Raw genomic sequence first — 27,941 nt, 5'->3', positions numbered from 1 at the left:
TCAATTTTGACAACCGGTGACCTTACCCAAAAGTGGATACACACAGAGGATAGCACAGTCACAAGTGGGCATGGATGTTTATTCTCAGTGCACAATAGTTTGGTTTCTGCTCATCAGCAACAGCATCATTGGTTCTAAAAAAAAAAAGATCTCTTTTTTCCTTCTTTTAAAACTCCCCTTCCATTCTTCCTGTCTCAATGGAACAACGTATTTGAATTTCAGAATTGCCATTTATAGCGTTTTTTTCCTAAGAACCATATAAATACATGCAAAACATTGTACAGAGAGCTTAAATAATATTAAAATGCAAATACAGATTGGGTGTACTGCTTAGCTGAACTGTAGGTTATAGCACACACTGGGGTACACATTGCTTTGATATCACCACTTGTGTATGTCATGCAGATCACGATAATCAATCTTCCGTTTTGGTTGTTTTTTTCTTTTATACAAAATACCAGTGCCTGTTATACTAGTTACTGAAAAGAAAAAAAAAAGAAACTCAAAATTCCTATCTGTGCGCTAATTTGAAACAATGTAGATAGGTTTGTTGGCACATATATATGGCATACTCACATATGGCATATATACATACAGGGAGAAAACATGAACCAAAGGCCAATTCGGTCATGGGGAGCTCACGTCCCCCCACCTCTCCTGATCAGGAGGAAAGGGGGCAGCAGGTCTACCAGCAGGCTGGGAAGGTAAGGGCAGCACTGAGCTAAACGGAGGGGTGTCTGGTCTGTTCTGAGGAAGAACCTGTAAAGGCTGAAGAAGAGCAGGCATTTACAGAGGGTCCCACCCTCACCACTGCAGTGAGGGGTCCCCAGCTGTGCAGAGGGAGGAAGAGGAAGTGTGCACTTTGGGATGGCATCACGGGCTGCTTCAGTCACTAGGCAGGGAAGACAGGAAAGAGAAGTGATGAGTTTAGAGGTTTCAGGACACATGTGAGCTTGCCATGACCCTGGGTTTTGGCAGTGAGGTAATCACTCAGATTTAACTGTGCGGACTCTCCCCTCTGAAGCTCAAGGGAAGAAGAAATGCAAACCCTGAAGAACTCACAAGTGCCTGCGGGATTTCTTGGTCTCTCTACCACACTTAGAGATGGAGAGTCATTTTAGAAGCAGAGGACACCTATGGGAAGGATCTAGTCAACATTGTCACCTAGGGCTAGAACCAGCCTTTATTTTTCCATGTACAGCTATTATCTCCCATCTAATATATTGCATGAAACTTTTCTAGGGGAGGGGGAGAAGTCTCAAATCAAATCCTTGCACAAAAAAATCACTAATGGAAAACTCCAGGGGCAACAGGAGGTGAAAGAACTGTAAAAAATGCAACCCCCAAATCAGAGTACCCGTGCAGCCCAAGTGTCTTGGGTACCACTCTGCTAGCTGTTCTTCAAGAAATATATATCTACCTGAGGTCCCTGATCCTGATCACTAGTTCCTGATACCCATTTCCATGGGGACGTGCACTTATTTCCTGCCAGCTGTTCCTTCTTCCTGGATGCCCTCCTTCCCATTGGTAATCTACTGCCCATTTTCTAGTTTTATCAAGAGAGGAATCTAGGATAATATTTCCCCCTTTTCCCCATCAGACTCTTTTCAAATCCAAAGCACCATTTTTGGGGGAAAGCTTTATTAACTTATGCCATATTTATTCACTGCCAGTTGGATCACTGAAACTGAATAGGAAAAAAAAAACATATAAAAATATATGCACATAAGCACTTAAACTTGCTCAATTCCATATCAGCAAAATTTATATTAAAAAGTTCTAGAATCCAACAAAATTCTTCCCCCTAAGGATAAAGATGGCTGTTTGGAGAAAGGTAGTATGGTGCATTGGTTCTAAAACCAATTGCAAATACATTGTAAGTCACCTGTCGTGTCTAACAGTTGGTTTTGTGCCCCCTTCCACAGGGTTACAGGACAGCACTTTATTTTAAATCCTTTAAACAAAATACATATGGCTGACTCAAAAAATATCAGTTTATGATTTAAAGAAAACTATATATTGTTTGCATAATATTTCTATATTTTCTCTCTTACTATGGAAACTAGAATACACACAAAAAATCCCATTGACTTTAAACAAGTAGACACAAGCCCTCAAGAGGAAACTTGTCAGGCACCATGAGAGTCTTTCGGGAGCAGGAATGATAAAATAGCCTCCAAAGTTTGTTTTAAAAACTGATCTGAGGTAATAAAAGACTCGACAGAACTAAATCTTCCAATTACTTAATAAATATGTATGTGAACATCGAACACCTCGGGTGAGCTATTTTTCCCCCCATTAGTACTGAAGACGGAGAAAAAAAAGATCACTGAATTTGGGGGCTGATGTACTAATGGGAATGTGCAGGGGGTACCGTTTCTTTATTTTTCCTTCCTTAGGGCAGCTCTGGTGAGGGGCGGTGGGGGGGGGGTAGGTAGCCACCTTCCTAGGGCAGCTCCGGTGAGGGGGAGGGGGGAGGGAGCCACAGGAAAAGGCTGGAGAGGACAGCTCATGTCAGCGGACCCCCAGATGGAAATGCGGCAGTCCCCAGCCGCCTCAAGGCCCTTCTCCCTGTCCCCATCACTCGAGAAAGAGGGGAGAGGCTTCATTTATCCGATGGAGATGGGACTTGGCCGACATGAGCTGACTCCTGCACAGAAGAGCTTATATCAGCGCAGCAGGGAGAGAAATGGAGAAACTGCAAATGCAGCTCCACCCCGTCCCACTGAGGAGCACTTAAAAAAATCTCCTAGCCAATTCCCTGGCTCCTGAGAGCCAGGCGGGGAAGGGGATGCTCTGGGCAGTGCTCAGGGAGAGAAGGCACAGGGCTTAACTGTGCCGCACTGAGCGTTCTAGAGGGGGCTTGAGCAGGGTGTAGGGTGCAGGAGCAAGGAGGGGAGCCTCCTTTTGCTCCTTTAAGTCAGCGGAGTGTCACTGGAACCATATATTTTCAAAATCAGAATATCTGAGAAAGGCTGGGGCCCTTTCAGCAACTAGCTGAGCTAGGGGACACAGCAGAGTAGAATTCGAAAACTGAAGGCAATGTTCAAGCTGACCCATCACCTGAGCTCCAGGGTTCCGGCTTCTCTGAGGTTTTCTCAGATCCTGCTCAAGGGCACTTTGGCCTCTCCCACGCCTTCTCAGTCCTCACTCCCCCAACAATCAGGCCCTACCGGAGAAAAGCCTTAGCAGATGGCTTTGAAAGCAGCAGTGGTTACTCCGAGGAGGACTCCTAGTTGGCTTTGGTGGTCTGTCTTGTCCTAGATCTGCCAGCTTCTGTTCCTTAATATCCAAGTCCAGTTAGGAGGCAGGGTCAATCTTAATTCATTCCTTTGCCACCACTTTAGGAACAGGAGGAAGCTCAGGCTTCAGGTGAAAACTACAAACCACGTATGTGTAAGCTTCATGGTCAAGGCTAATCTTCCTGGCACTTAGAAACCACACACACCGGACAAGATGGCAGTTTAGAAGCAGACAACCTGGCAACAACAGGGCTATAGTATTACCTGCTCTCAACTGCTTCCAAAGGGCTGTTAGCAAAGAAATGTTATCTGTCTCTAGAAATAAATCAAGAGTTCCATTGGGGCCGGAAGGGAGAAAGGTCAAAGTTGACTCAACTCACCTATATTCTTTCCATTTTCTTAATCATCACAACTTAAAAAAGAGTGAAGGTAAGGAAGACGGCGGTCACAAAGGACCAAGAGATTGTGGGGAGGTTTGATTGGAAGGGCAGAAAGAAGCTAAGGGCCTCGGGTACAAGTTTTCAAAATGGAAAGACTGTTTTCAAACAATCACTCTATAGGCTGATCCTGTACCTTCCATTCTTACCTCAACACGTTTCATTTGATAACGTTTGTAGCTCTGAATTTTTTGAGCTCCTGAACAGCATAGACTCATAGGGTAAAAATCCACAAGTAAGGAGACTGGTGACCTGGGTATGAATGTTGGGGAGAACTGGAGGTGGGGTAGACGCCAAGACGATTTTCGTCATTTCTTTCAAAATGACTACTGACACGTCCGAGGGACAGATCCACCACTCATCACTTGCCTGGGGCTTAACTGGGTCCCGCTGCAAACCCCAACTCGAGTTTCAGTTAAAACGCTCGTAGGTCTGTGCTCTTGCCTCCTCATGGCAGGTGAGGGTTCACACATACTTGGGAGCAGCTGACACGACGGTGAAAACTCCCATCATCACCTTACTGATGGGACAGATGAAAAGGGAGACAGGGAAGGCAGGAATGGGGAGCAGAGAAGAAGTTCACACGGACGTCTCCAGGCTGTGTAGAGGGCTGTCCGAGTGGGAAGCAACAATTTGTACTTGGCAGCAATCCACCGAATTGTTGTTTTTGTTGGTTTGTGGAGTGACCTCACCATCCGGCGAGGACGTCTTAGTCCCAGGCTTAGACACCTTTTCAAAAATCTCCTCTTCTTGCTCATCCAGGAGTGGTGTTCGTGGCCCCTCCTCATCTATGGTGAATTCAGGGTGGGTCATGAAGTTGTGGATGGAGTTTTGGTTCTTGGGTTTCTGAATGCTTTCGTGGAGGGAACTATGGAACGCTTTGACCACTTTGATCTACACCAGGGGAAGGAAAAGGAGGGTGAGAAAACGCAGCGGTGAGAACTGGTCAGCAGAACAGGGGACTGGGTGGTTTGATGACAGAAACAAAGCCCAAACTACAGAACACTACCGCCCCACAACCCAAACCAAAAGTATGAGAAGAGATCATGAAACACCAGAACACCACGTGACTTAAATTTCAAGCACTGAGGTGGGGTGGGGAGAGTGAATAATGACAAACAACTAGAATATTTCAAAGCTGCATAAAAAAAGTAGAAAACCCAAAGCAAAGTTAGCATTCCCAAACAATCTACTCTTAAAATTAAATAGGAAACAAAAAGATTCATTAGTTCTTTTGGATGGGAGGCAAGGACGTTGGAAGTAGGTGCAGTTTAATAGTCAAACTTAAAAGATGATCCAGACATGTGGATTTCTGTGTTGGGGCCAAATAATTTGTGAATGTGGAATGGAAGATTACACACTGAAGTTTAGTTATCTGTTGAAAACCCTCAATAAGCCAAACACATATCAATTTGCACACAATACACGTTGGGTGATAAGCGACCATGAATACTGTGTGGCAAGGCAGACAATACCATGCAGCTGTGTTAGCAGCATGCAAGAAATCAAAATTCTTATACTCTCCAATTTAATAATTGCTCTTTCAATCAGGAAACATGCACATGTTTATATCCCACAGTCTCCACTGTGTCCTCTTCCCCCAAACAAAGCAGAACTCCACTCCTTCAGTCCCTCCCCTTGAAGAGGTGGATAAATACAGGCATCACAGTTGCCCCCTCTGAGGCTGACAGAGGGCTGCTCTCTCAGTTCAGACGCGGTTGGACGCGTGCAGCCATGACTCTGACGCACAGCAGCTGTGCCGAGTCACAGAGCTTTCTCCAGCTGTTTGTAAACTACGAAGAGGAACATGATCTTAGGTAGGGGAGGGAGAGCGTGGGCTCAGAACAGAAGCCACTCAGGCCAGGAGGCTTTCCTGATGGGATGGATCAAGAGGATGGAGGAAAGGGAGCCACCTGCGGCTTGTCAAAGGGGATACACTCCTGTGAGTGTCACAGTCTGTCCTACTGCACAATAGAGGAAGGGGTTCAGTTTAGAAGAGAAGAAGAAACACTTGACAAGCATTGACTACTTTATCCATAGGCACCAGCTCTTCTGGCAGCTGTTTTTCCAAACTGGAAAGCTCTCTGAGGTATGCTTTAGAACTTGGGGTGGTAGTACTAGAGTAGGGGGCAAGGTGGGATCCTGAGAGGCGGAGAGAGAGGGGAAAGAAAGTGGTCGTAGGACAGTTTCAGTTCTTGGGAGGTGGCTGATCCTAGACTGATCCCAAAGTTCCTTCATCAGAAAAGAAATGGAAATAACGCAGGAGAGGCTGTTGAGGTGGGAGAGGGGAAAGAAGTGATGGGGGCTGGGGCGGGGAACCTCTTCCAGCAAAGAATACTTCCTGAGGAATATGGATCCAGCAGAGCACGCAGACAGACAGGCAAGTAAACTGTACAGCTTGTCTCAGTGCTTCCTGTCACTGTACAGAACCTTCCAAAGTAATGCACAAGAAGGTTCACTGAAGTTGCATCTCTGCGGCTAAGGCTTTCTTTATCTTGCCTCACTCCACAGCACACTGGCAGACCCACAGGACAGAGGGCGCTCAGAGCTCAGAAGGCAGAGGACGCTGGCACTCGGTGAAATCCGCTCAGTGCTTCAGCCAAGAAGGATCGAGGCACCCGGGTACAGATTCACCTTGCTGCACACAAAGTTAGGATCTACTCTTCTATCCCTTTGGCAAGATCAGATGGAATACAGGTTACATCTGGTTTTCAGGAAGTCCCGAGTTATAATGGGTCTACATCAAATCTTAGAGCAAAGCACCTGGGATGAAGCAAGACCGAATCCAAAGCCCTAGTCAGGTAATGGGCTCAAAGCCACACTCCCCCCGCAGGAGTGCTGGCCCAGCCCACACTTTCCACTCTTCCGATCTCCACGTTTCTAACACGTGCCACAGGCGACAGCAACCTCTATACCATGAGCTGATCATCTTCAGTATCAGTGATTTTCAAACTTCCTGCTTCTATTTTTTTTTTTTTTTGAAGCAACTGAATACTTTGTTAAAACAATTATATGTTAAGTCCAATCTAGAAAACAGATGTTTATAAACAGGGGTCGCAATGAGGTTCTGGAGCCCTGTTTGCTGGCTTTTCCTCTCACCTGTTGGGGGGACGAGTCACTGTTACAGGCAATAAGGGAGATGAAGGTGACGTGGGGATGGGGACGGAAAAGATAGGGACAGCGTCTTCTTTAGGGGAGCAAGGAACAGTCATCCAGCTAGATAACAGGGCTCTGGACTCTAAAGAGAAAGCAGCCACCTGTAAGGGAAGCTCGAGAAGAGGAGTCAGAGAGCTAGGAAGCACCACCTGGTAGCCTGGCAGGCGGAGAGGAGGGTGGTGGGCAGAGGGTGTGTGTTGCACCAGAAGGCCCCTCAATCCCAGCGCTGACCTCGGAGACTCTGTGACACGCACGGATGCCCACCGCACAGCTACCTCATCACAGCCCACCCCAGGCGGTGGCAGCCTCCCCTCCTGATGCACAGTGCCCGGTGCCCGAGCAGTGTGGGGGATAAGACACAGATAGAGGTGGGTGCTGGGCAAGCTTCAGGCCCCTCCACTGGGCCAGCCAACCTTTCCCTCCCCAATCACCGTCACTCAGAGTCTCTGGGAAACGTCACTTCTGGGGCGCTTATCCTACCAGTGAAAGTGGCAGATTGAAGAGCAACTGGTTCTCATGGCTCAGAGGCCTGAACCAGGCTGGACCTTAGATTAGGCATGAGTGCTTAAGGGCCACTCTCTGGAGTTCAGTGAATGGGAAGATGAAGACTTCCTTTTCTTCAGCTGGTATTCTGCAGTTTTCCTTTGCAGAAATTAAGGGAGGAGAAGGAATTAGGGCCTTCCTAGAGAGGGAAATCTTGGGTTTTCCAGGCGGTGGTAGTGGTAAAGAACCTGCCTGCCAATGCGGAAGACATAAGAGACACAGGTTCAATTCCTAGGTCAGGAAGATCCCCTGGAGGAGGGCATGGCAACCCACTCCAATATTTTTGCCTGGAGAATCCCATGGACAGAGGAGCCTGGCGGGCTATAGACCACAGGGTCACAAAGAGTCGGACATGACTGAAGTGACTTGGCATGCAGAGAGGGAAATCTTAGAGATCAGTCTGCCGAAGGTTAGATAAATACTTGAATCCGTTTGGAAATCTGTAATGGGAAACGGGTTTTAAAATGCATGACTGTAAGTTCTGGGCCCTCCAGTAAGAAGGCACAGCTGGAGAAAGAGCAGGTATGGCCTGACTCTCCGGATCTTCCACCTCTGCGGGTCTGCACCGTACCCTCCACCAGCAACTCTACACGAGCCCAGTGGCTTAGTGTCCTCCCACCCTCAAATCACCAGGACGGTTGGCACCAACCCTTCCCAACAGAGAGGCAGGGCTTAAAACAGAACAGAGACGAATCAGAAGGACGTGGTAAAGCCAGAAGAAAGCAGGGAACACGAGCGATACGGGAAGACTAGAGCAAGAGAGCCTTGCATGTTGGTGGGGTAAGTCGTAGATCTTGGCTGCCTTTGGGCCTAAAGAATATGCATCTACATAAACCTCCTCTCCCCCTGCTCCTCACACCTCACGTAAGAACACTTAGGGCTGGCTAGAAAGACAATGGATAATCTAGGTCTGATCATCCTACACACTCACCATCAAGTGAACCACAGATAAAGCAGTTGCTCTTTCTTTACCCCCCATCCCAGAGATGGAGCGGTGGTATCCAGGAGTCAGGGGACAAAGAAACAGACTAAACACTCAGATATTTGAAGTCCACAATATACTTAATACAGAGAGACTCCTTCCCCACCAAATACCTTAACAGCACTATCAGCAAAGAGACTTCTGTTTCCTCTCTGGGTCCCACTTGGGGAAGGTAAAAAGATCAGGAATAGGAAGGCATAAGCATTAGCAATAATCCAATAATCTACCTATAATCTACCAGATCTTAGGGTGAGCCTTGATGGCATTCTGGTTGACGGGATGACTGAGAAAGGGGTCCTAAAACTTTACAGCCAAAATAAAATATGAAGTGTTGGTTATAAGTAAAACAATCAGATTAGAGGAAAGGAGGAAAACAAAAAAAAGGTTGCTCTTCAGAAATTCCTAAAAGAAAAAAAAATTTGTTTTTAACAGGTGAAAAATAAGTTATTTTGATCTTTTTATATATTTCTCCTATGAGATGTGAATGAATAGATTCTTAAACCAGAGTTTGGCTTAAGATCCCTGAAAAGTAAAACAGCGGGACTGCTCAGACCTGTGCACGTGAACTGAACATCTTTTCTTCATATTCAGCCGCCACTTTTATGCCAATGCTGCCAGCTAACGGAAGGGTGGCGGCCAAGAAGACACTCTTAGTATTGGCCAAACTCAACGCTGATTCAACTATGACAGATCTACCTCTTAAAAAAAATGGGAATAATAGCTCCTTTCATGCCTTTTTTCAGGAGATCTCAAATTTGCCCCCAGATGAAGAGTTCCCAAGTCTTCATTTCGCTTAACCTTACACCTAACCTTAGGGGACAGAGTTGACACTCAAAGGAGCAGAAGGAGAGGAAAGGAACAACAACATCTTCAAACAAAGTAAAGTAAAACAAACAGAACTCAAGGAAGGAACAGCAATGCAGGGGAACAATCAGAAAACAAGATTACTGTCTTTAAAATGGTTACGGTTTAATAGCTTTTCAACATTAAAAAATTAATAAAATTAAAGGGCACACAGCTAGTTTTGGAGTGGGGATTTTGCCCCAACTTTTCTTTCCTTAACTCAAAGATCAAAGGGAAAAACCAAAAGGAAAAGATAACCACGACTGGTTAAAGTGAATGCCACGTGCTCTCTTGTGGTCATTTTAGCAAATCATGCATCATAATAGACTATCACTCACTGCCCAGAGTAGGAGATGAAACAGCAGCAGCAACAGAAGTGGTGGGGGGAGATTTGACTGGTGCAACTGTTACATAGGATGAGCTAGGAACATGTTTTACATCAAGGTGTTGACCCATGGTCTGGCGCTTTAGGACTCCCTTAAAAGAGGCTCCCGTCTGGAATGTGTTAATTACGTCGATCTGCAAAGAATCAGAAAGTGAGACAGCTTTGCTCCACAGTCAGAGAGAAGTGAGAAGAGAGGAAGGGAGGGTCCAAGAGGGTTAGGGGAGGGGATGGAAAGAGCTGGGGAAAGGGGACAGGAGATGGGAAGCCAGAGAGAATCCCTCACACACAAAACGACAGTCAGGAGAAGGGGGGGAAAACGTTAATTGCAAATCACACTTCATTTAAGGAACAGTTTGCCGTGGAGTCTACATACCCAGCCAGAATCTAGCCTTCCCTTCCCTTGTAGCCTATGAGGGACATTTTAGGTGTGCTGGTGTCCAAACATATCTAAAATTTAAAGGGACTTTCCCCACTCCTGACTCCTGACAGAGAGTGACAGCTTATTCACAGCTTTGACCCATACTCTTAAAAAAATAAAGCATGCAATTTAAGATAGTAGGCAAAATATATATTACTGAGTTTTGAGGCTCAGGAACTCTAAACCAATTAAACTGATTACCTATTCTTGCAGATTTTCCAGGAAAACAACTTATGTGTTTAAACAGAGGCAGTGTAGTAGCCCACACACAAGTGGCCATGGGGAAAAGGCTCCTAGACCACGAAATTGCTGGGCTCACCCTCTTCTGGGTTATTCTCTGAGATACCCTTTCTTTGGGTGGAGGAGACAAGGCCTCTGAAGGCGGAGCTCAGGAGCCCAGGGGCCAGGCCCTTAGAGAGAAGGCCTCCAACAGCAGTCGTGGAGTCCTGGAAGCACCGGCACAAGTCAGTCATGAGCTCAGAAGGTAGACGGGCCCAGGAGGAGGAGCTGGCTGAGAGTGGCGGCGGTGCTCACCAGCTGTGGGTCTAGCCCTGCACAAACTGCCTCTGATTTTCAGGGTCCAACTCTTCAGAGACAGAGGCAACGAAGGCCATTTGTCTTCTGACAGTGGCCTTGATCTGAGGCCTCGGCAACCTACCGCCCTCATCCCTGACTTCTGACTAACAAGGAACAAATCAAAAAGAACTTCCTTACCCTTCAAGATCTGGTAGAATCACATTAAAAATGCCCAAATGCTTAACACCACGGGTCAGTCTACCAGGGAGGTAGGAGAGGTGCTGACCCCACTCATCTAACCTCTCTTCCCCAGGTGAGAAGATGGGAGTGCAGGGACCTTGTGAATCAGACAGTTGCTCTTATTTATAAAGCTTCCGGAGAAGCCATGAAATGTTTAGGGCTAGTTTCTGGATTCAGACCAGGTTTGAGGTAAAATACCACTCTTATCACATGATACAGTCCTCACTTCCAAGGGATGGAGGAGCCTGACGCTGTGGGAGAAAAAGGTCTGCATGTGGGAAGGGCTCAGCCACATGGAACAAGGGGCTGGAGAGTCACTCCTCGGGCTTGTTAAGGCCACAAGGCCCCAAACCATGAAGCTGGAAGTTTACCAAGATTCAAGCCCTTGGGTTTCCCTAACTTCCGCCCTCTAGTGCTTTTAAGTCTCCCAAAGTTACAGGGACCAGGAGGGGACAGAGCCTGGCACTTCCCATCTCAGGTGCTGCAAGGAGGATGACAAGGACCAGCTCTGCCGAGGGAAGGGCTGAGGCCAGGAGAGGGCTTTAGGGTCCAGGGTGAAGGTTAGCAGTCAGCCGCAGCTGCTGTGGCTTCAGGGCTGATGGCGCAGACTGCTCTTCACAGCATCTTTAACAGGTCGCCTGTGTTGCCCAAGTTCAGGCTTTAATGTCATTCTGGTCCAAGTGCCTCTTGCTCTAACAGAGAAAGGCAGTATACCTAAAGCTATGTAGGCAGCAGAACCAGAGAGGTATAGTCGAGGGGATGGACATTGGTAATGGAGGGGAGGGCAGATCCATGAGTCTCAGCCCCAGGAGAGAAGCCTGGGAAGGAGCCACGAGACACTGGAACGAGGGGATCCTGGCTAGGAAAAAATGTACATAGTAGAAGAGGAGGCAGATGATCCTGAAGGGAAGAAAAGAAGACAGGTTATTCTGAAAAGAGCAGGCCTGCAGGGAAGCACCGAGGCCTCAGAGATGGGAGCCACAGGCACCGAGCTCTCAGGGTCCGGGGGGCCCTGGCTGGGGGTGCACGTGCAGCCTGGAGTGGGGCTGCTGTGGAGACTCTGCAAGTGCTAAGGCGGCTTCTGCAGACCCCTGGGATTTCCCTCTGTGAGGAGGAGCTCAAGACAGGGGAAAGGGGCCCCAGGATTTCCCTCCCTAGCCCTAGTTCCCCATTTTCATCTGCTGTCTTGTCTACAGGAGACCAGTTCCCAGCTGCTACAGGAGTCCTCCCTTATCTGCAGGGGATAAATCCCAAGACCCCCAGTGGATGTTTGAAATCGCATAGTGTTAAATCCTGTATATACTATGCTTTTTCCTAGACTAATGGGCAGGTAGCTGATATAGTGAGGATATGATAGGCAATGGAATGATTTACATCCAGGGCAGGATAGAGTGGGACAATATGAGACTTCATCAGCTACTCAGAATGGCATAAAATGGAAAACTTATGAGTTATTTATGGTGGTTTTCTTTTAATATTTTCAGATTGTGGGTGACCAAAGGTAAATGAAACCAAGGAAAGCAAAGTCATGGATAAGGGGCGATCACTGTATTTACCTTAGAATATTCATTTCACCTTTCTTCCCTAGAAAGTGGTGGGTTTGACAAAGGAACTTTTGAAACCACCTGCAGTGTTGTTTAGAGGATGAAATTTACTTCTGGGATCTCTAGCCAATCTGCAGAGATGCACAGGCCTGTTCTCTGGAGAACACCTTTGAGAACTTGGGGATTTACAGGTCCCTGAGATAGGAAATTTTAGGACTAACACAATAGAGGTATGTGAGATAAGAATGGGGAAGTGTTAAGATTATCAATACCTAGACCAGGCCATTTACCCAGGAAAAGGTAGCTACAGTTGCTGCATGAAAGGTGGGGAGAAAAAGTTACTGTAGGGCTAGAGGCAAGGGACTTAAGAGCAGCAGGAGCAGCTTCTATCCCATTTCAGAGATCACAGGAAGGGAAATGGTGTGAAGAAATTATAGCCTCTTCTTTTCTGGGGAGAAAATCTGAACCTGTAAAAGACACTCAGGCACCGAGAGACTACTGTTATTTATGTACACTTAGCAATAAGGTTCCCCATCATGGTCTTACATTTTGAGTGGGGAAGACATCAAAGAGTGAGTTTCTTTTACAAAGATCCTCCAGATAATACCTACATTCCCTTAATAGCAGCTTGAGGATGTACAGTAAATGTTGGGGATGATGGTACAGAGATACTGTCTGAACCCTTTCTTCTGCAGGGCCAGGAAAGATTCTGAACATTTCCCACTGGAGGTTAGGCCTGGTGCTTACGAGAGACTGTAAGCCGGAAGCTTGCCTAGCCGTGAAGGGTGGGAAGTGGCCTTCAGACAAACCCAAAGCTAGAGGACCATGCTACCAGCTGGGGTCCTGTGTTCTGGGCTCTCCACGATCACTCTCCTCTCAGAGGAGCCCAAACTGCCGCCTCTGCCTCTGTCTATCTTGAAGCAAGGGAGCTTGGGCTATCCACCAGTGAAAGGGCCTTAAGAAGGGTAGAGACACTGGCCACCAAGAACTACTGCCCTCCCAACACCTCCCAATAAAGACGGACAGGATTCCTCCTCCAGGGCAAGGACAGGCCACCATCACCATACCTGAGTCTGGATACGGTTCAGGCCCCGGAACCAGAGGATCTGGCCTCGGCGCAGCTCCATCTCTGCATGGTCGATTTCGTCCAGCCCCTCAGCATCCTTGGTGATCTCCTCTTTGGTGGTGCCATGCCCAGCCTCCTTCAGGAACTTCAGGGATTGGGTAGGTATCGTGGAAATGACCTGAGAGCAGGTACAGCAAAAGGGGAGAAACCAGGATCAGGGCGAGAAGAGCTGTCACTCGGCTGCGTGGGTCAGGCTCTGGGCAAGTCACGCTTGGCCCCAGAACAGGATTTAACACTATGCTTGGCCCCAGAGGGAGAAGCACCAGCCCGCCTAAGGCCAGCATCTGCCAGGGCCCGACCAGCTGTCTGCATTTGTCTCCCACGTCTGAAGGAGAACTTAAATTCTAGTATCTGACCAGCATCTGCCTTGTGACACACTTTATTCTCCTCCTCCTGTCTCAGTTCTCTCTTTTCATTTTGCAGTGTGTCTCTTAAGGGAATGCAGGCTACACGGTGGGAATGCATGCTACAGGGTGGGAATGCGTGCTACACGGTGGGAATGTGTGGTATAGGGTGGGAATCGTGGTATAGGGTGGGAATGCGTGCTACATGGTGGGAATGCGTGGTCCACGGTGGGAATGCGTGGTCCACGGTGGGAATGCGTGGTCCACGGTGGGAATGCCTGGTCCACGGTGGGAATGCATGGTACACGGTGGGAATGCATGGTACACGGTGGGAATGTGTGCTACAGGGTGGGAATGCGTGGTACATAGTGGGAGGGGACACAGACAAGAATCTGGGGCAAAACACGGCTGGGGACAAGATGGTCACAATGTGTGTGTATGCACAAGGGGGACGGAAGGCTGTCGGAGGGGAGGGGTCCTCTTCTCAGTCTGCACATGCTAAGTGATTCCTCTTTTATAAAACTACAGTGAGAGGACCCTGAGGGTCTTCCTGGGCTTCGGGTGAGAAAGTGGATGGGCAGCCCACAGAAGGGACGTATGCGTATTCTCAGAGGACATGGAGCAGGAGCTCGGGCTTGCGATTCAAAGTGAATCACTCAGTAAGCTCAGTGCCTGCCGGTCAGCTCTCCTTTACAAACAAGAAGAGGAGCAGACAGGGCTCAGCTGCGAAAGGGGGCCGTGTGAGCTGTCCTACGTGGAGCCAAACATTTGAAACAGAACGTCCACATGCTGCTTTCAGATGTTGGAAGGAGCTGTTGTGATACAGAAGGAAGGCTTCAAGGCCACAGGGGCACATGTGAAACGCGATCCAGGTGAGTGTTTCAAACAGTACATGAAACAAGAAAGCTTTAGGGACCCACTGGTAAACAAACAGCAAACAGAGCAGGTTGGAGGGACGTGTGTTAGGAACTGGGATAGGGGTTAATCAGGGAGGCAACTAGGAGGTAGGGAAGAAATAACCAGCAGGTCTATGGGGGAAAGCCCGCAGTCCTAGGAGGAAACTTTGGGGCCAGTTAGAGCAAAGCCTCCATTACGCAGGTGGCTGGGCACCGATCAGTGGAGACCTGGGGTCTGCAAAGCAGAAGCATAGCCCAGGGCAGAATTAATGATGAGGGGGAGTTGTAAAGTGGTACTAGGGAAGGAATCAAACTCTTATCAAACCAGATTATATTATTATAATGTTAATAGCTAACATTTATTGAGGATTTACAAGGTATTAGACATTTGTCTAAGTCATTTCTATATGGAAACTGGGTTGCTGATTAAGAATGATTCACAATGGCCTTGCTATCCTGAGTTGAGGAAACTGAGGCAGGGCTGCTATGAAACATACTCACTATGATGCAGTTTGTAAAAAACAACCAGGATTCAAACCAAGGTAGTCGGTTGCAAAGTCTGGGCTTTCGACCATACGCTATACTGCTTCTCTAGAGACCGCGTGAGTCTGAATTTATCTTAGGTGATGGTCAGGCATTCATTGTGAATAAGGTGATGGTGAGAAACAGCGGAGGCAAGGGAGTCCTGCAGCATGACGCAGAGCACGCACAACCAGACTTCAGCTTCACTGCAGACATGGGCTTTGTAAACGCTTCTGCTTCTAAGACCCTTACTTTTTCCCTTTTTTTTTAAGCAAAATTAGCACTGAAAATTTCCACTTCCATCTCAGAGAAGCTAAGGGATTTGTCTGTCTCCAGGCATGATTAGAGAAGAGATCAGAAGCCTCTGAAGTGGCAGGCACTAATCATTCTGCTTGGAATCCTGCAAGATGGAAAGAACCTGAAAGCCTGGTGGCAGAGGGAACGGGGAAGCAGAACACGAAGGTCTGGAGCTGGGGGTCTCCAAGCCGCTCGTTCCATCTCGTCTAGGGAAGGGGAGGTCTGCCGGCTGTGCAACTGCGGGAAGGGTGTGTCCGTACTCACCTGGCCCCACAGCAGCTCTCCAATACCAATGAAGAGGCACCAGAACCACTGGGACAGGGTGAGCTTCGTACAACTGAAGGGTTTGCCCCCGAATTCCACGATGATGATCTAGAACAGACAGGGAGGCAGCCTGTGACTGGGAGGCGAGTAACAGGTAGCCAGCCCTCTAGTCAAGGCCACCAAAGCCACGTCAGCTCCCTGCCCCAGGATCCCTGCAGTGCAAACCCTGGTCTGCTTGTTGGGGAAGGAGAAAGAAGAGACCCAGATGGGGAAGGGAAGACAGACACCAACAGTCTTTGCAGAGCCTTCTGAAGGGGAGTTCCCAGTCACTATGAACACTATTAATGCAAAGGCGAGCGGATCAAGGGGAGCTAAGGGCTTCCTGTGACTGAAGCCAACAGCGATAGAGAAGGGAAACTTAGGAGGGGTGCAAGTAAGGAAGAGGCAGACTCTCTTGTGCTCATCATCTCTTGCATGGCACCTGTCTTGGGATATCTCTGAGGGTGGCTCGATCCTTTCACCAGCAGGGCAGTCATGCCCTTGACTCCAGTCTCACAGAAAGAATACACATCAGGCTTATCTACAACTACATGTGGCACCATGCTCTTTCTTCTCCTTTACTCTTGAATCGTGTAGCATTTTGTACCATGAGCCCTTTCAGAACAAAGCGGCAGGGACAGAGAGACGCCTATTTGGCAGCTGCATGCACATTTCGAGTGCGCTGGTACGAGACATGAAAGGGGTTAGAAGACAGTGACCTTCCTCCCGGTCACTATGTTAAATTTCTGTGTTCTAGAAAGTTAAGGAGAGAATTCTACAAATTTTATTTTATTCACTACCAACATGCTGCCGTGCACTGGAGCACTCGACACAGAGGGATCCAATTCTAGAGAAATGAGCAAATGAGAACCAGCTGGGAACCCCAAAGGGTGCAACCCACAACTTAGGTCCCTAGCCCCTTCCTACTCCTCTTCTGGGGCACCCAGGGAATCCTGGCTTCCAGCTTCTGGCCTTTATCTTCCCAGACCTTCTATCCCAATCCTAGCTAGAATCTCACCTGGCTGATGAATGTGCCCAACACCACTGAGCAGAAGATGAGATTGCGGAAGATGCCCGAGAAGACATTCCTCTCCCCGTGGATCTTGCGGGAGTTGATTTCGTTGAAGAGCTGCATGAGCACGAAGGTGTTGAAAATAATGGTGTAGTGCTGGCTGGGCGGAGAATGCAGAGGCGCTCTCCTCCCGCTGTCAATGTCAAAGAATTTCTCACCTAGTTGGGAGAGGGGTGCACCGCAAGATTGAGTACACTCTCAGGGAGGGCTGAGGTCGAGTCAAGACAGATGAGGGTTGGTGTCCATTCTAACCGCTCAGTGTCCGAGCCACACGGTCATCAGACGTTTTCGGCGTTAGCCCTGGTCTCAACATTTCTGACCTTCTCTCTGTTTGTTCCGTCAATATGCATGGTGGTAAAACTACATGCACTGGAGTCTGGCAGACATACGTTTGAAACACAGTGCTGCTATTTACTCAATATGTGACCTAAGCTTCAGTTTTATGATCTAAAGAAAGGTATCATAAAGTTACCCCTGAGAGATTCTTAAGAGGAGTCAGAGAATGCCATAATGCACCACGGCGCGGGAACAGAGGTGAACTCAGTGCGCGAAGATGCTACCGCCCCGCTGGCTCAGCCTGCGCCCTGCTCCCTCCTCCTCTTGGGCCCATCTCTGCCTCCACACTCCCTCTCGCACTCCACACGCTGGCCCCCACCCCATCCTCCCCAACCTCCCCGTGGCTCACCCGCAAACACAAGGAAAAAGATGACGGTGAGCTGATAGACGGCGTGACCCAGGATGTTCTTCATCATGGTGCGGGAGATTAGAGGCTTATTGCGGCCATAGGGCCGGCGCTTCAGTAGAGAGTCTGTAGGAGGCTCTGTGGCCAGGGCCAGCGAGGCAAAGGTGTCCATGATTAGATTAACCCACAACATCTGCACGGCCTTCAGTGGGGAATCCTGGCAGGAAGAAGAACCACTCCTTTTAGCTTGCCTTGCAGACTACCCCTCACCTCACTCGTCAGCCTCACCTTTGCCCCTGAAAGGGCCTACCTCCTGCTATCCAGCTGAGTGACACTTGGAAACTTATTTAACCTCTTTGAGCCTTGGGTGCTTCACCTGTAAAACGGGGATAATACCTACTCTGCAAGGCTGTTTTTGAAGATCAGAGAACCACAAATAAGTGCTTATCATGCTGGCTAACATGTAAGTGCTGCGTTAATGGTGAATACATGATCATCCTCCCACAGGAGCAGATGCAGACTCGGGAGAGCGAACTCCTGCCCCAACACCCCTGCAGAAACGCTGGGCCTTGGTCCTCAGCCGACACACTGTAACGTCACACCCCTTGTTCCTTGGCCCTAGCCTCATCCCTCCCGTCTCAGCTCATCCAACCTGGGTGATGCAGGCTCCAGTGAAGGCCACGATCACGGCCACCACGTTGACGGTGAGCTGGAACTGCAGGAACTTGGAGATGCTGTCGTAGACGTTCCGTCCCCACATCACCGCCTTCACGATGCTGGTGAAGTTGTCGTCTGTTAGGATGATGTCGGAGGCCTCCTTTGCCACATCTGTGCCTGCAATACCCTTAGGTAAGAGCGGGGAGGAAAACAGTGAGGAACTGGAAAAGGAGCTCATCTGTATTCGGAACCCATTTCCTGAACTCCAAGAAGCTTCAGAACTCGGCACAAACATCAGAGGGCACAGCAGCCACACGAGTTCTACAAACTAAACCACCGTGTTCTGTCTTCTCTCCCAGAGGAAAGGAAGGGGAATGTGCCGCTGTCACTCATGGAAAAGGGCACTGGGCCGTGATGCCAGCACTGCACTCCTGAACTGAGACTGGAAATCACAGCCACCTTGGATATTCCGGTCTCCTGTCCCGCCTACTTCTCCATCTCAGAAAGCAATTAGAAGATAGGGGAAAAGTCCTTTCTGTTCTACCTTCAAATTAAATATCCACTTTAAATCCTTATGTCCCCCACACCTTGAAGTCACCCTACGTTCTTTCCTAGAAGGAGCAGTCCAGCAGCATGGTTCAGATATCCTGTCCTTATTCAAAATCCGATTTCCGGGGAACCACTCAGTTCAGTTCAGTTCAGTCGCTCAGTCGTGTCCGACTCTTTGCCACTCAAGGTTTGTAAATAGACATACCAGTGGTTGAAAGCAGAGCTTGAGAAACAGTAAACTCTCTAATCAGGTAGTCAAAGCCTTCAACAAGTGAGCTCTGGTTCATTTTCCAAACTGCTCTTATATAAGCTTTCTGCTCAAAACCTACTGATTTATTCACAACTCCCTGAATTCTCTCATTCACTTCGAGAGTTCAGTCTTCTACTTACACCCTTTGTCCAAGCCTGGAACATCTTCTTTCCCCTTCCATTTAAATCCTATCTATCCTTAATGAAGTGAAAGTTGCTCAGTCATGTCCGACATCTATCCTTAAGGCCCCTGTAAATTAATTAAGCCCTGCTTGCTAAACAAAGCTGTTCCTAACACCCCCAGACCGTACTTCTATGCCATGTCTTACAACTCCTAAAGCCTACAGAGGAGCCTGTTTGTGAATCTGACCTGTACCACTAGATTATTTGTTCTGTTTACCTGGTAGTATTATTTTCCTATCCAGATTGCAACAAATGAATATCTGTTAGATATACTATATAATTCAATTTCCCTTTCAAAAGATTCTCTAATATATCCACACAATGCTGTACTATGCACTGTTAGAAGAAAGAAGAGAAAGAAAAGAAAGAAAGAAAGAAAGAAAGGATGTCTTTAAATATGTACTACTATGGAATACTCTCCAAGTTAGGTTGTTATATGAAAAACAGCAAAGTGGAAAAAAAAAAAGAGTATATAGTGTGTATACAGATAAATATAGCTAAGTGTCACTTATTTAAGAGAATGGGATATAAATATACTACACATTTGATTCTATTTTTAAAGGAGCAAACAGAAGGATAAACCAAAAATCAAGGAGGCAACAGGCTAGAGGTGACAGGGATGGAAGCTAGACTTCTATAAACAGATCCTGTTCTATATACTTTAAGTTTAGAATTATGTAACTACTTCATATAGGTATAAAACAACATTAAATTTAAAATAAGCAATCTCAAAAATGGAAAAAAAAAAAAAAAAACCAACCCAACACATGGTATAAATGAACTGGTATAACCGGTTGATAGCAAACCACACAAAATGAAAAGTTCTCAATGACTTTTCGAAAAACACAGTACTTTGATCCTACATCTGTAGTAGGATATACCTACAGGATAAAAAGAACTCTAAGAAAAATCTTTAACTGTTTTTAGTACAGGAATTGTATTATTATGGTTATCTTGAGACTGTTACATATATATTAGGATAAAGCAAGTAATAATTATGTTAATACCCTTAGATCAATGTAAAATCAGGGAAGTAAAATTAGGAAGTTAGTTCTAGAATTCTAAATTTGAAATGGAAATGCCAGTATGAATTCATAAAGTATTTTACCTTTAAAACAAAGAAACACAAAACCAAAAACGGATATAAAAGACGTATTTCTTAGCTTTGTCCACTGAAAAGTTCTAGAAACAATAATTTACTCAGAAGTAAAGAACATACTGACATTCAGATTGTGTTCTCTAAATACCATTTCTCACTAAAATGAAGCAGAACTCCTTTGAAAAGTGGATAATTCTAGATCTAGAACAAGAAATATGCATGACGGATGTGGAACATCTTATCATGCAAGAGACCAAGAATGCCATTACACAGAGAACTGAGGTTATACTCCAAGTGCTTAGCAGTGTGGAAGAGGCAAATGATGGGTCAGTATGAACATCAAAATAATAATATGGGCAATGGACGGAAATATATCACATACGTTCAAAAGAATATGAGCTCATAATGATACTTTAAAAAAACAGACAATTAACTTTTAGTAGTTTCAGTTCAGTTCAGTCGCTCAGTCGTGTCCGACTCTGCGACCCCATGAATCGCAGCACGCCAGGCCTCCCTGTCCATCACCAACTCCCGGAGTTCACTCCAACTCACGTCCATCGAGTTGGTGATGCCATCCAGCCATCTCATCCTCTGTCGCCCCCTTCTCCTCCTGCCCTCAATCCCTCCCAGCATCAGAGTCTTTTCCAATGAGTCAACTCTTTGCATGAGGTTCATTGGACAACTGTGGAGGATCCCCCAAAAATCAACTCATTGCTTTGGGAACTGGTAAATAGTGGAGAAAAATCAAGCATTTAACCTATCTTTCACATAGGAGCTGAACCAAAGGGTTGATGAGGGTAATTTTCTTTTTATAGAAGTATTCAAGTTAATAAATAAAGAAAATCAGAACATTGTCATATTGCAGCCCTTAGTGAAAGATGGGGTGTAGAATCTGACTGCTCACAGAACTAAATACTACTTTATAGGAAATACAAGGGCACGTTAAAGGACATAGGAATATAATCAACAAAATCCATGACGTGGTATATCCTACATAGAAAAACAAACTGTTTCCTTCAAAATCAAATAGCTAGGAAAAAAGACGCAAAGGCTTGTGCAGAAAAGAATTAACAGCATGGCTGAGACTGCTATCTTGCGAAACGTCTGTTTGCAAGGTTGGCGCTTGGTTAGCATCTGGTAACTTGGCTCTCAGAATGCTCTCAGTCAACATTAACTGAAAATTAGTTAGTGATTCACTAATTTTTCTTATTTTCCATTGAAAACCTGCTTCCTTCTAGGAGTCTGGAATCTTAGCATATGCTGGGTTGATGGTGCTTATATGGCCAACCTTAACAGAACTCTAGGGTACCAAGTCTCTGATGTATCTCTCTGGGCAGAAACATCACCTGCATCGCTACATTTTCGTTGCTAGGGAAAGCAGGCCCTCTTTTTGACCCCCTCACTGCAGGGAGCAATCACAGGAAGCCTGCATGTGGATTCCAGACCCTGTCTGTGACTCTGTTTTACTAGATTCTTAGTATACCAGTGGATTAAATCTTAGCTACGAGCACAGTTAGAGGCCGCGTCCCCTGAGCCCTTCCAGTGAATCCACAAATGTAAAGGGTGGTCTTGGGAACCCCTGACATGTAGGTCCTATGGGGTCAGTGGTTCTCAAACTTTAGGATGCGTGAGAATCACCCAGAGGGCCTGTTCAAACATGGACTGCTGGGCCCCCACTGCAAGATTTCTGACTCAGTAGATCTGGGGCGAGGCCTGAAAAAATCTGCATTTCTGTAGGTTTCCAGGCGGAGGCGGAAGAGCACACTTCAGGAACTACTATTATAGATTCATACATTTAAGAGATATATCAACCAACCACAGTGTATGGATCTTGTTTGGATTCCGATTTGGACAAACAATTTAGAAAAACAAAAACTTATGAAGAGAAATGTGAACACGGACTAGATAGCTAATGATAGCAAGGGATCAATATTGCTGTGAGACAATGGCATACAATTCTTTTAAATATATTTTATTGATACATATTTCTATTCCAGAGACACATACTAGATGAAATGATATAACATCTTGGAAATGTTTTGGAGTAAGCCAGCTGGAGAAGGGGAAATGTGTATGTGTGGGCCAACACTGGCCCACCCAGCAAGATTTATTCTGGGTAACAGGTACACGGGGAGTCAATAAACTATTCTATTTTTGTATGTTCTTGAAATTCCCTAGGACAAAAACTTTTAAAATTTATTTTCTGGGTAAAGAGAGCATCCTAAAGATAGATTTCTTCTTGAATCACCTTCTACTGCTTAAAAATCACCAACAGTTCAAAATGTATGGGAAGCTTACAATCATTACCTACTTGAATGTGAGAATGTACTTTGCTATCTGAGGGCTTCTAAATGTCCCTGAGCATTAGAATCAACAAGTGTACCTATTAAGAAAAACCTAAAGATTTCTGTTTGGGCTCCAAAATCACTGTGGATGGTGACTGTAGCCATGAAATTAAAAGATGCATGCTCCTTGAAAGAAAAGCTATGACCAACCTAGACAGCATATTAAAATGCAGAGACATTACTTGGCCAACAAAGATCCGTCTAGTCAGGGCTATGGTTTTTCCAGTGGTCATGTATGGATGTGAGACTGGACAATAAAGAAAGCTGAGTTCCGAAGAATTAATGCTTTCAAATTGCAGTGTTAGAGAAGACTCTTCATTGGAAGGGCTGATGCTGAAGGTGAAGCTTCAATACTTTGGCCACCTGATGCGAGGAGCTGACTCATTGGAAAAGACCTTGATGCTGGGAAAGACTGAGGGCAGGAGGAGAAGGGGACGACAGAGATGAGATGGCTGGATGGCATCACTGACTCGATGGACAAGAGTTTGAGCAAACTCCAGGAGGTGGTGATGGACAGGGAAGCCTGGTGTGCTGCAGTCCGTAGGGTCGCAAAGAGTCGGACATAACTTAGCAAATGAACAACAACATACGTTCTGGGATCTGGCCCAGATGCTATTGAATCAAGATCGCTGACTGTCGAACCTTGAAATACGTGATTTTAAATGAACTTTCTAAGTGACTCTGATGCTCCTGGCCTCATAAGCAGAGTGATGAACAGCACTAACTACAGAATAAACACTTTCCATATGGAATGTGAATTTTCTCTAGTGTGCCTAGGCAGACAATATTACCATATTCATGGGTAAGTTTCAGTTTGTCTTATTTTCCTGGGTAATGAAACCTCGTGATTTCCCTGTCTTCATACTTCATGAATCCCTCATTATATATATTATTATTGGCCAGGCAGGCAGGTGAGATGGAGTTAGAGAAAAGAGCACAAAGCGGGCTGTGAAGGTCCAGGAAGCAGAAGGGTATCAGAGCCTGTCTGGGCTTCCCACTGGCGCAGGCAGCTTGCAGTCAGAGAGAGATGCTACGCTGAGCTGCTTACCATGGCAAAACCAACGTCTGCTTTCTTCAGAGCTGGGCCGTCGTTGGTGCCATCGCCGGTGACAGCCACCACCTGCCGCTGGTCGCCAACAGTGCTGTCGATGATGCCTGGGGAGACAGGTGCACCACAGTGAGGTCAGGGGCCGCTTTCCCACAAAAGATGCTTTTTCGGTCTTCCTCTCTAATCCCTGTCACTACCTCCCTTTTTACGCTCTTTCCTTCTTTTTCCCTATGCTGGAGGTTTTACAGCGTCACCAAATGGCGGTAAATTGTTTCACAGGTAGCAATCTAAGCTAAGAAAGTCTGACCTCGTCAGATATCCTGTCTGGTACATCAAGACACCTATAATGCAGTCGGAAAAGCACTGCATGATTTGAAGGCAGAGACCCAGAGGTTGAACGATAACACTTCCATTTACCACTTGGGCAGTCTGGATAAGTTATGTGTCGTCTCAGCCTCAAACTTTCTTTTTTGCAGAATGGGAAGAGCTTAACCTATATTGCCTAATTCCCAGTACTATCGACAAACAAGATACGATAATGTTTAAAAACAACTTCATCATATAGCTTATACTCACCAGGTGCTCAGACGTTTGCTAACCTGCATGTTCTTCCCATGAGCTGGGAAGCTCTCCTAGGCCTCCCTATTCAGGATGAGAGTTGCTTTGGCTTCGGTTCTTTATCTGTGCTCGCCCTGGTCTGCCTTCCCCTATCCCAGGCACCTGCTCAGGAGCCGACCTCACCTTTCACCAGCGTGTGCTTGTCAGTGGGGGAAGACCGCGCCAGCACTCGGAGCTTAGGCCAGATCTTGTCCAGCTTTTCCTGCTCTACCTGCAGCAGCAGACACACCTGGGTCAGTCAAGCTCAGAGCAGCCGCCAGGGAAGTCTGCACATGCGCCAAGCTCCTGGCAGCTGGTGTCCCAGGGCCCCCCGGGAGCGTGACCCTGGCCTCCAGCGGAGGCAAAGCAGCCAGCTCAGCTCTGAGGGCGGGTTCAAGGACGCTGACCGTTCAGGCCCTGCTTGTCTCCTTTTCCTCCCAATTCCATCCCTGGGAGCCAACCCCCTAGTTTTGAGACCCGTGACGGAAGGTGAGACCCTTCACTATTGGCTGAAGTAGTGCCTCTGAGGTCTTAGCTTCAGTCTCTACTTAGACCAGGAGCTGTGGCCTTCCCACACCCAGATCGTACCCTGTCACCAGCCTGAGGCCCTGCCAGTCACAGGGCAGTGGTACAGGAGGGGTGGGGTAGAGGAAAATCAGGGAAAATCATCCCACGACTGGAGGAAATGCGGAGATGTAAAAAGTGAGTCTCAAAAATAGCCTGTGAATGAATACAGTGAGAAGAAAAAATTCCCAATTTTACTGTCTGAGCAGCTTTGGTAAAAGGCACGTCTCACTATGAATAGATTTTAATTTAAAAACCATCTACTTTCTCCTAGCTGTCCCAGATGCCTTACACATGCATCAGCCTTCCCCTAATGAAGGAGGCTCTGATTCCCACCACCTAAAGCTCACCTCGCCCTTCTCGTTTCGGATGAGGCGATTGAATTCTTTGCCTTCTAAGCACAGAAAGTCGTCCCCGGGAGTCACGATGCCACACTTGGTGGCGATGGCACGGGCTGTGTTGATGTTGTCCCCTGTCACCATCCTGACAGTGATGCCAGCTCGCTTGCATTTGGCAATAGCTTCTGGCACCTGCGGAGAGTGAGGCAAGCAGAAAGGAGAGGTGGTGGCGGCGAGGCCCGCCATCGGCTTCTGCTCAGCTGTCCCTCACTGCGGACAGGAGAGAGGCACCCTGGAAGTAGAACCCCGGGGCGCAGGCCGAGTCTGGTCAGCTTTATATTGCTTGGTGCCCCCTTACTTCTGGCCTACCCATGAAACTCACATTTGAATTTGCCTTATTGCACCATGAGTTGAGGGCTTCCCAGGTGGCGCCAGTCGTAAAGAACCTGCCTGCCAATGCAGGAGACATAGGTTTGATCCCTAGGTCGGGAAGATCCCCTGGAGGAGGGCATGGCAACTCACTCCAGTGTTCTTGCCTGGAGAATCCCATGGACAGAGGAGCCTGGCGGGCTACAGTCCATGGGGTCGCAGAGTCAGACACAACTGAGTGACTTGGCACGATTGCATGGGCCACGAGTACTGCTTCAGGAGCCAGGTGTAAAAGTGTATTCTCTCACTTACAATCTAGATTTCTTAGCAGGCACGCTAGACCTTTTGAGATTTTACCACTGCCTTCCTTTCCAGCAGAAGTTTTAACTACCTTCCACCCCTGGCACGTACTCCAACCACATCAGTTCTTCCAAGTTTCCCAACTGCATGACACCCTGTCACGCCTCCAAAAGTTGCGAGTAGTGTGGAGCTACTCTACGGGCGCCTGACAAGATGTGTGGATCGAAGGGACGTGACTAGAGCCAAAGCTGGTGTCTCAATTAATCCCACCTCCTCACTATTCTTGAGTGCCAAACTGTTCTTATTAGCCCAGTGAAACCTGTGCTTCTCAGCCCATAGACGGCATGAACCACAGGAAGTGGGATTGCCACTTTGTATAACTTCAGTGAGCTCCAGCAGTTCTGTGAAGCAGGAAGCACAGAAACACCTATCCCAGCAAATGAGAAGCAGTTAGGTGACTTGCCGAAGTTTCCTAAGTCACAGCTAGAAACGGAGCTGGTACCGCGGTTCCCGTGACTCCTGCGTGGCTGCTCATTAGGTCACGTGCAGGGGCCACGGCCGCTGGAAGACTCCCCTTCATGCTTCCCAGACCTGTTCCCAAGTCAGAGCCTCACCTCCGGGCGCACGGGGTCCTCGATGCCCACCACTGCGATACAGGTCAACTCAGTGAGGATCTCGCTCTCGTTGTCCCACGGGGGCTCTCCATCGTTGAAATCCCGGTAAGCGATGCAGAGTGTCCGCAGCCCCTCACAGGCCATGGGCTCGATGACGGTGCGGACCATCTCATCTCGGTCCTTATTCTTGAATGGCACGGCCTCCCCCTTTTTGTCCAGGATTCGATTACACCTGGGGAGGTGCACAGTCAGAACACAGCACCCCACCTCCCGCCCAGTGTGCTTCGACACATTGCAGACACCCTGACCACTCTGCCTGACTCCTAAAGACACTACTGGGTGGCCGTAATCTCCACTCATTGCCCAAAGCTGAGCCCCTGTATCCAGGGTGGGGTGGCTGATAGGTGGGCAGAGTGTGTCGCTCTCCCCTGTCATCTGCTCCTACTCATCTGGGAACGCAACACCAAGAGCTGTTCATGGGTCGCCTACTCTTCTGAGCTTCTCAGTGGTAGAGAGACCTTCTCAATCCCCAGTCTCTAGAGGGCTCAGGGCAGAGGGTGTGGGCAATGACAGAGTCTCACCCATGGTGGCGCTAACCCATGCTGGGGCACTGGTTTTTAGCTACTGGCCCTGTATCCACATAGGTCAACTTTTAATGCCCTATGGATCGTCTAGCCACTTTGATTATGCAACTTCCTGTGATCAGAACTGAGAATGAAAAGGAAAAGGAACACAGAACTAACATTTCTCGTGCTTACTATGTGCAAGGCGTTTTTCATACATTCAATCATTTAATCAGAGTAACCCTGTGAGATAAGTGGGTATTCTCTCTTCAGAATAGGAAATGGAAGCATGGATTGCCTAGGTCTGAATCCTGCCTGGACCACTATCCGTTGTATCCCCTCTAGCAAGTTACTGAACTTCACTACACTTCTGTTTCCTCATCTGTAAAACAGGGATAATGGCAGCATCTGCCTCCCTGAGTTGTAAAGTGTAAGTATAGTATCCAAAGTATATAACTGCATGGCTTGGCCAGAACCAAGCTCAGATCTTGTCATGATGTTACCACCCGGAAGGAGGGTCAGCTATTATCCGGGTGGCTCAGCATGGGGCCGACACCCAGACCTCCCCGAGGAGAGGACCCTGGAGGAAGAAGCTGGGGGGGCTCACTTGCGCAGGATGATCTCGGAGGCGCCCTTGCTGTACATGCGGTAGCCGCCGCCCGGCTTCTCGATGACCGTGCTCATGGACTTGCGCACCGAGTTGAAGGTGTACACTTTGTAGAGCTTCTCCTCGGGCACCTCGCTGCGCACGGCGTGGTAATCCTGCTTCAGGTCCGAGACGAAGCCCAGCAGGGCGCACTCGGTCTTGTTGCCCACCTGCCGGGGCAGGCCGCCCTCCTTCTCCGGAGGCTGGAAAGAAAGGCACTGGTGGGCCGGCGGGGCGAGGGGCCGGCCGGGGAAGGGCTCCCTCAGGAGGCT

The 27,941-nt window shown here is 47.7% G+C and overlaps 1 protein-coding gene across 5 annotated transcripts in view; it reads right to left on the bottom strand.

Annotated features, from left to right (window-relative positions):
- Nucleotides 1-65: 65 nt before the first annotated feature.
- Nucleotides 66-27,941, bottom strand: part of ATP2B4 (ATPase plasma membrane Ca2+ transporting 4) — a 100,089-nt gene continuing 72,213 nt past the window's right edge. For 2 of the 5 annotated variants that reach the window (XM_005891889.3, XM_005891888.3), the window contains 12 exons: nt 27,631-27,872; nt 26,461-26,692; nt 25,190-25,369; nt 24,420-24,507; nt 23,679-23,785; nt 18,201-18,392; nt 17,552-17,765; nt 16,813-17,024; nt 15,756-15,863; nt 13,374-13,550; nt 9,542-9,722; nt 4,410-4,573 (listed from right to left, as the gene is read on the bottom strand). In XM_005891889.3, coding sequence (XP_005891951.1) covers nt 4,548-4,573; nt 9,542-9,722; nt 13,374-13,550; nt 15,756-15,863; nt 16,813-17,024; nt 17,552-17,765; nt 18,201-18,392; nt 23,679-23,785; nt 24,420-24,507; nt 25,190-25,369; nt 26,461-26,692; nt 27,631-27,872 — 1,959 coding nt within the window. In that variant the 3' untranslated portion in view covers nt 4,410-4,547. Of the gene's footprint in view, nt 4,574-9,541; nt 9,723-13,373; nt 13,551-15,755; nt 15,864-16,812; nt 17,025-17,551; nt 17,766-18,200; nt 18,393-23,678; nt 23,786-24,419; nt 24,508-25,189; nt 25,370-26,460; nt 26,693-27,630; nt 27,873-27,941 lie in introns of all 5 variants that reach the window. The other 3 variants (XM_005891887.3, XM_014477037.2, XM_005891886.3) reach the window with 2 other exon arrangements.

This window comes from Bos mutus, chromosome 16 (genome assembly GCF_027580195.1).
Source record: "Bos mutus isolate GX-2022 chromosome 16, NWIPB_WYAK_1.1, whole genome shotgun sequence".
In the NCBI taxonomy this organism is placed as follows: domain Eukaryota; kingdom Metazoa; phylum Chordata; class Mammalia; order Artiodactyla; family Bovidae; genus Bos; species Bos mutus.
This window is presented reverse-complemented; position numbering and strand designations above follow the sequence as displayed.